Below are 14,932 nucleotides of genomic sequence, written 5' to 3' on the forward strand. Positions count from 1 at the left end.
TCTAAGGAAGAGAACACAGAACTGATGGCTTGCCACGTCTGAGATTAGATTATAAAAGACTGGCTTCTGTTGTGGGTGTTTTCTCTCACTCAGGGAAACCACTGCCATGAGGTGAGGCAGCCCGAGGAAGAGACCTCAGGAGTGAGTTTGGAAACACATCTTCTGACGCCTGCCCACAAGCACTCAGGTGAGCAGATCCAACCTCAGCACCCGGCAAGGACTGCAGCCCCAGATGACGCCTGCACTGCAGCCACGGGAGAGACCCCTCCCAGAACACTCAGGCTGCACCTGGAATCCTGACCCAGAGAAACTCTGAGATAACAAATGATGGCTGCTCCCAGCTACTGAGTTTTCAGGGTAATCTGCTGCACAGCCATAGATAACTCCCACTACTCTATCTCAGGATGAGAGTTACCCAGAAGACTAGACTCAATGCCCCCTTTCAGTAGTAAAGTATCACTGAATTATAGACTCACAATATTAGAGAGAACACTCAGGCTGGCCACTAATGAGGAATTCATTAGATCACAAGAAAGCCAACTCTATCTTTGGGCTGCATTAACCAATACAAAATTCTTACTTTTGAAGATAGAAATGTTTTCTGTTATCAATATTTCTAAAATTTGCTTGAACCACCCGTGATTTATACACCTTTGTGCAGAGATTATTCAGTCCTCAGCCTTTTGTGAATTAGAGTATTAGTATCCCCATTTTACTGATGAAAAACCAGAGGTTTGTTCTGACAAAGGAGGTTGAATACCTTGCCTACAGATCCAGAACTAGTGAAGTGAAAACATTCCTGCTCAGTTGTATTCTACCTTCCAGTCCAATATGATTTCCACTCCCTCACAGCTACCCACGATAGCACAGTAACAAAATAACACCTGGCAACAGAGAGAGTTCAGACCTGAAGCCTTTCCAAATTGTTCTGTCCTAGTGCCAGAAACAAAATTGTTCCCTAGGTGTTGCTAACAGTCCAATATAATCACAAACAGTATGTCCCCTTATTCATCCATTACTAAAATTTTGGTTTTCCACAGAAAACACAGCTAAGATAATTATATCACTGAAGGAAATAACTCTTCGATGCATGAAAAGGGAGGAAATGAAAGTAATCTGGGCTTTAGGAAGCAAAGGCAATTTCTGCAAAGTCTGGATGACTGCTTGCTTCACTCTACTTCCGACACTGATCTCACATTGCTGGTGCCCAGCTTTGGCAACTTCCAGAAAGATGTCAAGAAGAATCCCATGCACGTTAATGGAATTCAAATGTCATATATCAAGATCATAGGAATTACATCTCAGGCTGGAATTCAGTTCACAAGCAGCGCCGTGGTGCACTGCTGCCCTTCCAGAACCACTGCATTCTCTTAGCCCACAGGAAGAGCAAATGCGGTTAGGTAGAAGGGGATTCGTAACAATAACTACCACAGGAGAAAAGCATGCATACTGTGCTTCAATTTGTGCTGAGAAAAGGAAACCTGGCAAACAACAAATACTTGACATTTTTCTTTTAATACTTGACATTTTAAAAGCCCTTGTGCATGAGCAACAATATGCTCATATTCAAAAATGGCCTCATGCCATCAGCAAAAAGGAAACAGCAACAAAAGAACCGGCACCCATTCAAGGAGAAAGTATAATGCTTCTTGTTTACTCTTTAATTGTTCAATTAGGCAAATCAGATGAGCTTTGTTTCAAACGCAGAAACTGCAAATTAAATGGACATGAGAAAGAATTTTGGAAGTCGGAATCTTTTAAAGCTGAAAGAACTCTTTGAAGTCACCTAATCAAATTATTTCATTTTACAGACGAGAAAATGAGACCCAGGAAGATTGACAGGCTTACCAAAGGTCATAATGCTAGTGCAGAGCAGAGCTGAAATTATTCATTCATTCAACTTTTCACGGAGTTTACCATCTAGAGGGCAATGCTGGTGAGCAAATACTATATGCTAAGAACTAAAGTAGAAGTAAATACAATATGGTCTGGGAAAACAGAGAAAAAGCAGAAAGCCCAGTCTTGAAAGGTTAGAAAAGACTCCCAGAGAAAGTGACATTTGACACCTAAAGATGAATAAGCATCACCTAGGTAAAGCGGATGGGAGAGGGAAGTAGGAAGAGGGATTGAAGAGAGGAGGAAGACTGTTCCCAGCAGAGTAAGAGCAAAGTCCTAGAAGTAAAAGTACTCATCACTCAGCTAGAACTGATAATGGCAAGAAGCAAAAGCTGAACACTGACAAGTAGGGAGGGGCCTAGTAAACCGCAAGTCTTTAAATAACTTGGACTTTATCATAAGTGCCCCTGGAGAGTTACCGAAGACATTTAAGTTTAAGAAGAGTATTAATTTAGAAAGACAGCAACCTAACTGTAAAGAACAGAATGAACTAGGAAAGCCCAGGAAAGAAGTTTCAATCACCCAGGCGAGAGAAGAAAGCCTTCATTATTCATTAAGGAACTGGCAGTAAGGATGCAAAAAAGTAGATGAATTCCAAAGATATTCATTATTGGAGCACTCATTACAGGAAGTTACTTGATGTTAAGACCTATATTTAGAAAGTCACAGAGAGAAGAAAACATAATCTTAATATGAAACAGTTCTCCACTGACCACTTACCGAATGAGTAAGCGCTCAACCCTGCCTGAGAGGAGCAGTCACATCCATCCCCATCCCCCCACGTCACACCCCCCCCTGCCAAATCACCAAGTGTGAGCAGTTTCTCTGACTCTAAGAGCACTACATAATTATAATGTGAACACAATGCAAAAGAAAACTTTAAAAAGAAACTGCAAATCTTATAAAGGATGAGCAATTTTATGAGTTGGATGAAAGTCACAGTGGAGAATACTAGCATCATACCAAGTCAAACAAGGATCAGGAAGAATTAGACTAATTGAGAATTAAAGAAGGACATAAAAGACATAAAAGACACTTGAAAGGAGAATGATTTGTGTAGCAATGGATTCCAAAAGGCTTTGGGGAAAACTGTTTAAACCCCAGCATAGGTTTTACAAAAATGCCCCTACTTATGATCTTGTACAAAAGTCAAACATCGTAAAGAAGGTCATGTAGTTTTTCAGGAAAAATATGACAAAGATCAAGGAAACTATTCATTTTTTTAGCCTAAGAATTAACACATAGAAGTTACAATCATAGCCTAGTTTTATTAAACAGAAGATAAAGTGAGCTTTTTAAAAAAGTGTTTAGTTTTGTTCTTCAAGTTCAATTATATTTAACAGTTTCTATCACATTTGGTAAAAGTAAGGTGCTTCTCTTTCTAGTGAAAAGAAACCTTTGGTAAGAAGAGCACAGCCTAGGCAACAGAAGATGGGCAGCAAGGTCAGCCCTGGATTCCTATCTTGGTTCTGTCACTTGCAGGTTCTGTGTCCGTTGCCGCATCTGTAAAATGGGAACACCACCATCTGCCTTCCAAGGAATAAATGAGATAATGTATGTGAAGCACTTTGCACAGTACCTGATTCTCCTGACCCAAGCTCTCCTGGCCTCCAGCCTATGGGATGGACACTCAATGATTAACCTAGGCCATTTTAACTACGTCAACTTAACAAAGTATTTCTTATTGTTGGGTTAAAGGGACTGAAGCAGCAACACTGGAACGACAGGACAATGAATATTCTTTTAAATCAAGCACATCCAGAAATCATCAGGAATGATCAGGAGATGTTTCTATGGAAAGTGTGAGGAAGAAGTATCGTATTGAGATTTCTTCTGGAAATTAAACAAATGAGACTTCAAGGTTAATTACTGACACTTGAGACAATTATTTCCTTGGTAATTAAACGTTTTATAATATGTATCCCTTTAATTCAAGAGTTATATACAAGTGGTTTTTTGTTTTTTGTTTTTTTGCGGTACGTGGGCCTCTCACCACTGTGGCCTCTCGAGCTGCAGAGCACAGGCCCTGGATGCGCAGGCCCAGCGGCCACGGCTCACGGGCCCAGCCACTCCGCAGCATGCAGGATCCTTCCGGACTGGGGCATGAACCCGTGTCCCCTGCATCAGCAGGCGGACTCCCAACCACTGCGCCACCAGGGAAGCCCTACAAGTGGTTTTTAATCATCAAATTTTGTTTATCTTTTTGTTTTGTTTTGTTTTATTTATTTATTTATTTTTGGCTGTGTTGGGTCTTTGTTGCTGCACGCGGGCTCCTCATTGCGGTGGCTTCTCTTGTTGCGGAGCACGGGCTCTAGGCGAGCGGGCTCAGTAGTTGTGGCTCACAGGCTTTAGAGCGCAGGCTCAGTAGCTGTGGCGCACGGGCTCAATTGCTCCGCGGCATGTGGGATCTTCCCGGACCAGGGCTCGAACCCGTGTTCTCTGCATTGGCAGGCGGATTCTTAACCTCTGCACCACCAGGGAAGTCCCTATCCTTTTGTTTTAAATTTCTACTTTTATTGCATTTTGGCCAAAGGAAGTAATCTACCTGATTTTCTACTGTGGCAAATTTCACTTAATAAAGCATGCTCAAACACTGTGTAGAGTTTTAGAAAGTAAAGTTGAATACTAGTAAAGCCTTTGAGAGGGTGTAGAAACTAGAAGAAAACCCTACTCCCTTTACAAACATGGTTCTCTAAACATGTCAAAAGCTGTGTTCTCTACTTAGCTGCCTGCGCTTAACTCATCTTTATATGCTCAACCACTAGCACAGTGAGTAACAGGTATTCAATAAATTCTTGATCACTGAGAAAATAAGCCATCACACAACTAAACAGGGCTCACAAAATTATTTTTCCATTTTAAAAACATTTTTTAAAAGAGCATTAGGTAAAATATTTTATTCCGGGTTGGCAACTTTATAAGGAGTTAAATTGTCACTAGATTTGATATCCTCTAACTCCCAGTCCAATACCTAATCCACCACACCAGCTCTATCGAGACCAAAGGGAATCTTGAAAGACTAGAAGAAACCTGGAAATAGTCTCTCTCTTCACCAAACTCCGATTACATGCCATTTTCTTCTCTCTCATGGAATCACCCACTTGTGTTATAGTATTCTGTGTACACAACTTCTCTCCCTTACTGGACTGAGTGATTACAGGGCAAGGAGTATCTAGCGTTTCCTTACATCCTCCTCACAGCGCTTCATACAGGCTTTTTCTTCCTCATTTCCATTTCTCTCATTCATGCTGAATCAATTAACCAGTGAATGTGTGCTCTACTCTACCTTTTAACAACAGCTTTAAGCAGCTGAAAGCAAATTAAAATGATCGTGAGTAGTCTGGAAGTTAAACAGAAAAAGAAGATCCAAAATGTCCATCAAACAAAAGGAGTCTGTGAGAAGGAAGCAGCAGTCCAGCTGGGTCTGGAACACAGTGTAAACCCCTTTCCTATGACGCGCTCAGCTATCAGATCAGCACTAGGTCCTGTTCTAGTCCCCACATCTCAGAGGCGACTGTGCGATTCGGTGTGCCGCAAACCCCCCTGCTTCCGGGTCCTGGTGAATCAGAAAGAAACCCATGCTTAATCCATTAAAATTAGGACTATCATGTAAGAGTCTAATGATTCTAAATTTGAACACTGATGTAGGAAATTATAATTGGGAGAAATCAAGAGTCTACTCTTTATTCTTCCTTTTCACCAACCACCAAGAGCATCCCAGAAAGGGGGGAAAAAAACTTACTTTGAGCAGCCAAGTGAGAACTGAGTCACGATATGGAACAAATTTATTCTTGTTTTTGCCAGCACCCTGATCTGCTAGGGCTGAGATAACCAGACCGAGGGTTGTGAGGGACCTGCATGGTGCAACAAACCGTAATAATCGTAAAAACCTGAGTGTATCAAATGTCACATTTTAGCACAAAGACTGAACATCAAGATGCCTTTGTACCAGCACGAGAACAGCACTGTTGTCAGCATTTTGCTGCTCAGGTTAAGAACACATAAACTCTAAATGCTGATATCCCTCTAATACTACTGTAAGCTATAAAATTGCTTAGTTCAATTTTTTTTTCATTTTTGTAAAAAAAATGTAAGCTGTAAACCATTAGGTCAAGATAATGACACAAATACCACATATCTTTAAGAAAGGATGCCACAAACACAATACGATTAACTAAAACATAGTACAAGGCAAGAACATTCATATATATATAAATAAATAATAGCGTAGCATCTGGATGATGGTATTCTATGATCTCCAGCTGGTTACTAAGTGTCCTTCTGGGAGCCACAAGGATGGAAAAGATTCCTGCCCCCAAGGGGCTAACAATATAGCTTAAGGTAAGAAAATGTATAACCATATGAAGGACTTGGTGCACAAAATATTACTTTGTAAAGTAAAACCTTGGTATAAATAAGCACCACAGCTGTCATAAAAAGCAAAGCCCAATGTAGCCAGTACACGTTATTGTTTGTTCAGACGGTGACACCCACGCCAAGATCCACAGCTGGACTCTGATGCTCCGATTATCTTTGTTTCTATAGCTTAGACCAGTGGCCCTCAACTGGAGGGTGACTATGTCCCCACAGGGGGCAGCTGGCCGTATCTGGAGATAATCTATGTTGTCACAACTCGGGCTGGGGAGAGAGATGGCAAGTACTGCCGCCACCTAGTGGGTAGAGGTCAGGGATGCCACTAAACATCCTATGAGGCATAGGACCACTCCCTGGGACAAAGAACTCCCTGGCCCCGAACCTCAATAGGGCTGCCCTTGGGAAACCTTGGACTTGACTGAGGTTGTGCTCCTCAGCCCCAGAAGGCCTCTCAACAAAACATAAAACAGGCTCGGGCCCTTAAAAAATATCTCTGAAAAAAAGTTCTACACTATTTATAGCCTCAGTCATTCCGGAATCCTATTCTTTCAATAACTACAGAAGTTCCCCCTTTTGGCTACTAAGTCACTGAAGCAACAGAGGCAGGCCTCTGGACAACTTACTTGTTGATGTTGCTGCCCTCCTTCAGCCTGTCACCTGCCGCTCCCGTTTTCGTCGCTCGCTCGCTGCCGGCTAAATCAACCAAGCTCAGCTTGCCCACTTTCTCTCCAGATGTCTAGGAAGCAAATCGACAAATACTAACAAACAGTTACAGAATACAGAAAGTGATACATCTCTACCGAATGAATTTATTATCTAAATCCTTTATTAAAGCGTATCTGTTGTTATTTTAAAGTTAATTTGGGCTGCTACATAACTGTAAGAAAACTACACAATCTAGTAGTAGATACACACAAAATTATACACAACTACGAATCCAGACAGAAAACTATCTCAAAACAAAACAGTGCCCCCCAATATGGTACATTTTGAAGACAACCCAACAAAATCTTCTTAGAGAAGTATACAAAAGCACTATTCATAAGGTATAAATTTTAATATGTGAAACCACGCTTAAAATTTCATATATATTTACCAATAATCCTGAGAGAAAATATTTGAATGTCTTATGATACAAAAAAATCTGACTTTTATACAACAGAAGGATCCCTCAAAGACCCAATGCTTTCTAAAATTTTTCATATTATTCATATAATAATTCCCTTGTTTCATAATTTCAGGTATTAAATTTACATATTTTTCTAGTTATACATACTGACATTTTCCTTTATCAAAAATGTTCAAAACAGATAGTTCAAAACAGATAGTTCAAAAACAGATAGTTTATACTTCTGCAGCAATGTAAGAAATGTGGGAAAGCAATGCCAAAATCTATAGACTGGATCACTTTTTAAAACTTTCCTTTAAAGTATACATTTATACTTATTTCCATAAATAAACATGTTGCTAACAAAAGGGTATTAAGCTTCCCAAATCAAAAGTACTTTTGGTTTAAAAAAAAAAGTCAGTATGTTTTTTGTTTTATGCTGAAAAGGAAATAGAAAACAAAGAACTTTTTGTCGTTGCGCTAATCTTGCTGTGATGGTAAAAGAAGAAAAATATGCTCTCAGCAAATGAAAATCTTGCCAAAATACAGCACTTTGCCAGGGTGATCATTTTAGCTTCTGGTATTTGAAATTGATTCGCTGGAGGGTAGTAATAAAATATGCAAAAGTTCACATAAAAAGTAAGAGGGAAAACACAAATGTATGAGCCAACACAGAAGTTTTCAGTGTGATAGAAGCATACACATCTCTGGCTCTGTTACTTTTCATAAGCTTCAAGTCCAAATGCTCAAAAAATTATTCCACAAATCTAGAATCTTATAGTACAAGTTCTCCAGTATAACTTACTCCTTCTAACACTTTGCTGTTTAGCAGAAGGTAACACTTCAAAAGAAACTCCACTAAATCAGCTAGAGTATTATTAGCTTATACAGTTTGCCATCAGAGTTGAAAGCTCAAAAAATGCTATGGCAGAGACTATGGGCCATCAGCTTGTATAACTTCTGTTCCAACTTCCTTTATTTGGAGAGGGTGGAGAGCTAAAACCTACATTTCTCAGACTCCCTTGCAGCCAAGGCTCAGGATGTGACTTAGGTTCTGTCAATCACATATTCTTGCTTAAGATTTAGAAGGCAGAAACAAAGTAGAGGTCATCCCCCTCACCCATTTTGGCTTATTTTCTGCTGGCAAGCAGGAGTGTGGATATATGAGTTTTCCTAAAAAGGCATCCCAGCTCACATTCTCCAACTACCAGGGCTCTAAGAAGGTGGCCTCACTGACTCTTGTATCTTGGATCACAGCTCTGGGGTGTGCCTGGAACTCACAGGTCTGAGGGTGGCCTCAGGGGTAGTACCATCCTCACTGGATGAGATCTGTGCCCTTCTGGAGGTTATTCCTAGAGATTTAGTCTAGAAATCACTCCTCAGAAGGTGTACCAACAACTCTGTAATCATCCAATTCCCTCTATTAAATCCCTTTCTGTTTACCTAGAGTGGCTTCTGTTTCTTGTCCTGAGTTCTAATTGATACACATGCCTGGCTAGGACTTTAAGTCATCTAACACCTGAAGGGAATAAGATAAACCATGATCCACTTTAGAAATTAAAAAAAAAAAAGAAAAGGTCATGTATCTGAACACCTACCCCGGACTTCACATCATATAAAGTGTGTGTGAGGGTGATTTTGAAGACTGCATGTGATCGGCTGCTCTCCTCATTCATGTTGGTTGCAGCAACTGTACGAGATTTGTTACCTTCAGACATCAAAGATTCAATATCCTAAGTGGAAACAAGTCATAGACATACATTTCATTATCTAATAAACATTAAAACTCTGCTATACTACGAAATGCATTCCAAGTTTCACTACTTAGTCAACCACATTTGGAGTTTACATTCTGTTTCTCGATGAACATTATGCCCCACAGAGTACAATAGCCAGCACTCTCTCTGAAAACTCAAATAAAATACATTATTTACTGTAGGTGCAGAATAAAGCAGCAGCTCTGACCAAGAATTAGAAAAGTTTAGAAGCTACATGTTGAAGTCCCACAAGATGGACAAACATGCCATGCCAATCCTCATCTCATCTAGAAATCTGAAAAACTTTAGCTTATTTAATTATAGTAATAGAAGTTAATTGGTAAATCAAATTAGATTGTATAAATAAACAGCAAACAAAAATAATTTGTAACCCCTTCACACAGGCAAAGCATTACATCACCGCATTGGTGTATATCTTACCAGACCTGTTTTTAAAAATGAGGACATCAAGAGACTAATTTTCCGCACAGATTCACTACTTCATTGCCATTGTAACTAAAACAGAGACAGCATAATACACTCGAAAGATCATGGGATCTTTGGGGTTTTTTTTTTTAATGTTATAAGCTCTAAAACAGTTACTTAAGCAGTCTGAAATCCAGTTTCATAAATAACAATACAGCTATGACATCATCTACCTTACAAGGATTTTAATGAGGAACAAGAAACATACTGTACTTGTGAGAGAGTGTACTAGTTGCCTTCCTTTATCCAGCCTCCTCGTTTCCAGTAAAGGAACCCCATCTTTAGCTGAGCACACTGCAGCGGAACTAAGAGACTGCACTTCCCAGATGCCCTTGCAACTCAGCCTGGTGATATGACTAACTTTTAGCGGATGAGACAAAAAGTCACCTGGGAATTCACCTTAAAGGGAATAGGCACACTATCACATGCTGGTTCTGAGCCATCCTGAACTATGAGAACAAGGGCATTACTAAAGACCTGGCTCTATGTGGAAAGCTGGAAGGAATCTAGATCCTAACAGCAGCTTTGGAGTCGCCATACCAGCCCTCTCACCATTCATTCATTTGTTCACTCTAATAAATACACAAAGCACCTACTACAAGCCAGGTACATTTTAAGATACTGAGGATACATAGGGACAAAACAGATAATAATTCATATTCCAAAGCACTTAAGTCCTGTTATATTATTTTCAGTTATATGCAGCCAAACATAATCCTAACTGACACATATATATGAAAAACTTTGAAAATAATAAGATTCTATTTTCCTATATAAATGAAAAAGAATAACATTTAAGGACAAATTCAACATGATACATAACAAGCCTCAAAGTAAAAATACTGCAAAAAGAGGTAGAAGTTGGCACCAGAATGGAAAAACAACAAAATGTAAAATTTACAATTTTCTAGATGTTCCAAATCCATTTTAGATCCATTAAATCTTACAATCCTGACACTTAATGAAAAAGCTTTATTCTATTTAGCCTACATTTTTTAAAACTAAATGTTTCCGGTTTTTTGTTTGTTCTTTTAATTAATTAATTTATTTATTTATGGCTGCATTGAGTCTTCATTGCTGTGTGCGGGCTTTCTCTAGTTGCGGTGAGCGGGGGCTACTCTTCGTTGAGGTGCACGGGTTTCTCACTGGGGTGTCTTCTCTTGTTGCGGAGCTTGGGCTCTAGTAGTTGTGGCGTGCGGGCTCAGTAGTTGCGGCATGCCGGCTCAGTAGTTGCGGCATGCAGGCTCAGTAGTTGTGGCTCGCCGGCTCTAGAGCGCGTGCTCAGTAGTTGTGGTGTAGGGGCTTAGTTGCTCTGCGGCATGTGGGATCCTCCCAGATCAGGGCTTGAACCCGTGTCCCCTGCATTGGCAGGCAGATTCTTAACCACTGAGCCACCACGGAAGTCCCTAGCCTACATTTATTCATTGGTCTCTAATCATCTAGACATTCATTGATTTTTAATCTGTTGTCTCCTACATAAAGCTCTTTATTGAATCTTTTAATTTTTTGAATAAAATGTCTTTTTATACTTTCCAATCTCTCTGAGCTCTCAAAAAAATCTTGATCTCTCTTCACTGTTGCAGAAATAAGCTCTCAAACATCATTATTAAAACAACAATACCTAACATTTATATGATACTGTAGAGTTTTCTAAGACTTTTCACATGCACTATCTCATTTGATCTCCTCCAGGAAGCTTTCCTGGATACCACCCTCCCTGGACACCTACATATCCACTGAAGGCAGGTATTCCTCCTCCAAACTACCATGAACCCTGAACAATGCATCTCTCACTGCACTTAAAATCATGTTGTTTTATAATACCTTTATAACATCTGCAAGCATCTTGAGGGAATGGACCACCTCATTCATTTTTTTTTATTTCTTCAGCACTTAGCACAATGCCTGGCATATAACAGGTATTCAATAAATGTTTACTAAATGAAGTAAATAGTGTTTACTAAATGAAGTATCATTGACCAAATGATAGAATGTGATTGATGAACAAAGGAACTAATGAATCTACCTCAAAAGATAGTCAAGACAGTAAAACTAATTTCCATTCTAAAAATTAGGACAAAGAGGCTTGGTGAGATAGAGGAAACAATCCAGAGTCATATAGGAGTCATATGAGAAGACTGTCACCATCAACAGTCTCCGACTCTTAATTCAATGGATATTACATCACAGCTCACCCTACCCCCATTTTCCCAACGAGGAAAGCCTAACGGATTCACACAAAGCATAACTGTGAAGTTTGAAAATGAAGAGAACTAGTAACTAAAGGTAAAAGAGTGATTCTCTCAAATTAGAAACAGGCTTTGAATTCCAACTACTCAACTCATATTTTATTTCATTAAATCAACAAAATCATAAGCAACATCATTATTTTATGTACTACTACAGAAGAAAAAATACTGCCATTTATCATTTTAAGATACAATCGTAAGGAATATCACAATTTTAGAGCTCATAAAAATGGAAAAAATGTGTCTCACAATAGACGAATAGGTATGCCTTGCAAATATGTATACCTTCTCTCAAAATTAAACTGACCCAAAGCTTTTTAATAAAGGTTTTTGTAACTTTTTTACAAACTTTTTTGTGACTTATTAAGTGATGCTACCATAATTTTTTTTTCAGCAAAAGATCACAAATTCAACAACAAAAAAACTTGCTACAGTGAATTTTAGTAGTTCACATAAAGGATGTTGTTACCTTGTAGCCTGTGACAGCCAGTTTAGAAAGTCCATCCACATAGGGTCCCAACACACTGTGCTCTCTGACTTTTAACGTTTGACGGCTTCTGTTCAGTAAAAACAAAAGAATCAATTTTTAAACAATTAACCTGTTTAAAAGGACTCGGCCATGCGCAATAAAAATACATACTGATTTCAACAAAGATCCCACATAAGGAGAACAAACAGACTTGATCCCAGAAGAATTTAAACCAAAACTTAAGATCTTGACTAGTAAGAAAAACTTCGTAATGTGGTAAAATCTCACATCACTCAAAAGGGTACACTGGGGGATGTCTACTACCACAAAGAATGCAGAGTCAAATAAATACAAACAATCTACTTGTCAGATCACAGAATGCGGCACAAAGAGCAGAAACTCAATAAATGTTAACTGTGCAAAAGAAAGAAAACTACAGACAAAACTCAGGCATGAATAAAGACAAACAAATATAAACGGACAAAAATAAAGACAACAGGCTGAGTCTAACAGTGATTTAAAAACATAAAGTTGGACTGTCCCAGGGCTGCTAGGTTGTTTTAACACTGAACAAAGATCCATGCTCTTTACCACAATGATAGACTAAAGAGGAAAAAAATATACATGATCATTTCAATAAATGATTTCAATAACCTGAAAAATGATTCAATAAAATTAAATACTCATTCATGGTTAAAAAAATAAACCTCTTACAAACAAGGAACTAATAAAACCAGTAGAGGGCACCTGTCAGAAACCTAGAGCATACAGCATACTTAATGATATCAACCAAAAAATATAAAGAATATTTGATGACTGATTCTATGTCAAAAAAGCTCTTCAAAAAATCTAAACATTACAATTCTTTTTTTTGGTTGCACCGTGCAGCTTACAGGATCTTAGTTCCCTGCCCAGGGATTGAACCCGGACCACAGCAGTGAAAGTGCCACTGGACCACCAGGGAATTCCCTAAATACTACAATTTTTAAAAAGAATATTTATTGATGGTGAGATTACAAGTGATTCTTGTTTTATGTAACTTATTATTTTCTAATGATTTGGAATCTTACAGTACCCTAGGATCAACCACCAAAACTTTACTTACTACTATAAAACTGTATATAAAATACATATAGAGGGCTTCCCTGGTGGTGCAGTGGTTGAGAATCTGCTTGCTAATGCAGGGGACATGGGTTCGAGCCCTGGTCTGGGAAGATCCCACATGCCGCGGAGCAACTAGGCCCGTGAGCCACAACTACGGAGCCTGTGCTCCGCGACAAGAGAGGCCGTCATAGTGAGAGGCCCGCGCACCGCGATGAAGAGTGGCCCCCGCTTGCCGTAACTAGAGAAAGCCCTCGCACAGAAACGAAGACCCAACACAGCAAAAATAAATAAATTAATAAACTCCTACCCCCAACCTCTAAAAATAATAATAATAATACATATAGAATATTTGACTTAGAATATATCCAAAGATCAGAACTATTACAACTTTTTTCCTTTCATATTTCCCTTTTTCTTAAAGATAGTGTATACTGCATTATCTCTTGAGTAAAACAATTCTATTACTACACAAAGTAGGCAGTGAATTAATAAAATCAGTACTTGAATAAAATAACTAGGTTCTCTCAAATAATCTTTCGCTGAAAAGGAATCACCTTCAGAGTTTTTAATCCATTCACTTTGGCTCTTCAGAAACACTACAAAAATCCTCGAGAAACTTTCATGGTGACAACAACAGCTAACACTTATTGAGCACTTACTATGTGCCAGTAAATGTTCTAAGACCTCAGGTCTATCAACCCAGTCTATCTTCACAGCAGCCCTCTGAGATGTTATGTAACGTTATAATCCCTTCTGTACAAATGAGGCCTAGAAAGCATAAGGAACTTGCCTTGCCCAATAGGTAACAAGTAGAGGACCTAGATCCAGAGCCGGGTGATTCCAAAGCCCATGCTGTCAATTACTAAACTGTACACAAGACAAACATATAAGATATTACTCAAGACTATTAGCAAATCGTAGATAGTAAAGTTCAAGCTATTCACATAAGCACTGTGGAATATAAAACATGAAAATGAAGTCAGCTAAGAATTTCTGGAAAGAGTAGGAATTTCTGGGATCTCAAAGAAAGTGATGCTTTTCACAGAAATGAAGGTGCAAGAAAAAGGATTCAAGGCAGAGCCAGAAAAAGTAGAGGGGCACAATTTTTAGCAAGATGTGGCTACCTAGGCCACAGCCTTCCTCCCTCTGGTTCCCTGCTCCCTGTTTCAACATCTGTGCATACTGCCCTTTAGCCCCATTGGACAGCTGAGTCACTTTCCAAACCTCTGATTTCTCCACACCTCCATGCTCTGGCACAGGCTGTCCCCATGCCTGAATCGTTCCCACCCTGCTTCTCAGTGGACAAACTCCTACTCAGTACAAATTTATCAAGCACTCTCTGTAGAATCTTCCCTTCTCCTCCGGGCAAAGGCAGTCACTCCCTCTTTGATCTCACCTATTTTGTGCAAGCCTCCTTCACGATTTAAAGGCATTATTGCATTGATTCATAACTATTTGTTTCCAAAACTCCCATTCTGTCCACACTGAG

At 39.2% G+C, this 14,932-nt stretch overlaps 1 protein-coding gene across 3 annotated transcripts in view; it reads right to left on the minus strand.

Moving 5' to 3' along the window:
• KIF13B (kinesin family member 13B) overlaps positions 1 to 14,932 on the minus strand; it is a 187,805-nt gene that overhangs the window by 100,843 nt on the left and 72,030 nt on the right. For all 3 annotated transcript variants that reach the window (XM_060155774.1, XM_060155773.1, XM_060155776.1), the window contains exons 7-10: positions 12,340 to 12,427; positions 8,977 to 9,111; positions 6,894 to 7,006; positions 5,639 to 5,750 (exon numbers count right to left, since the gene is read on the minus strand). In XM_060155774.1, the coding sequence (XP_060011757.1) occupies positions 5,639 to 5,750; positions 6,894 to 7,006; positions 8,977 to 9,111; positions 12,340 to 12,427 (448 nt within the window). The remainder of the gene's footprint in view (positions 1 to 5,638; positions 5,751 to 6,893; positions 7,007 to 8,976; positions 9,112 to 12,339; positions 12,428 to 14,932) is intronic.

This window comes from Lagenorhynchus albirostris, chromosome 7 (genome assembly GCF_949774975.1).
Source record: "Lagenorhynchus albirostris chromosome 7, mLagAlb1.1, whole genome shotgun sequence".
Lineage (NCBI taxonomy): Eukaryota > Metazoa > Chordata > Mammalia > Artiodactyla > Delphinidae > Lagenorhynchus > Lagenorhynchus albirostris.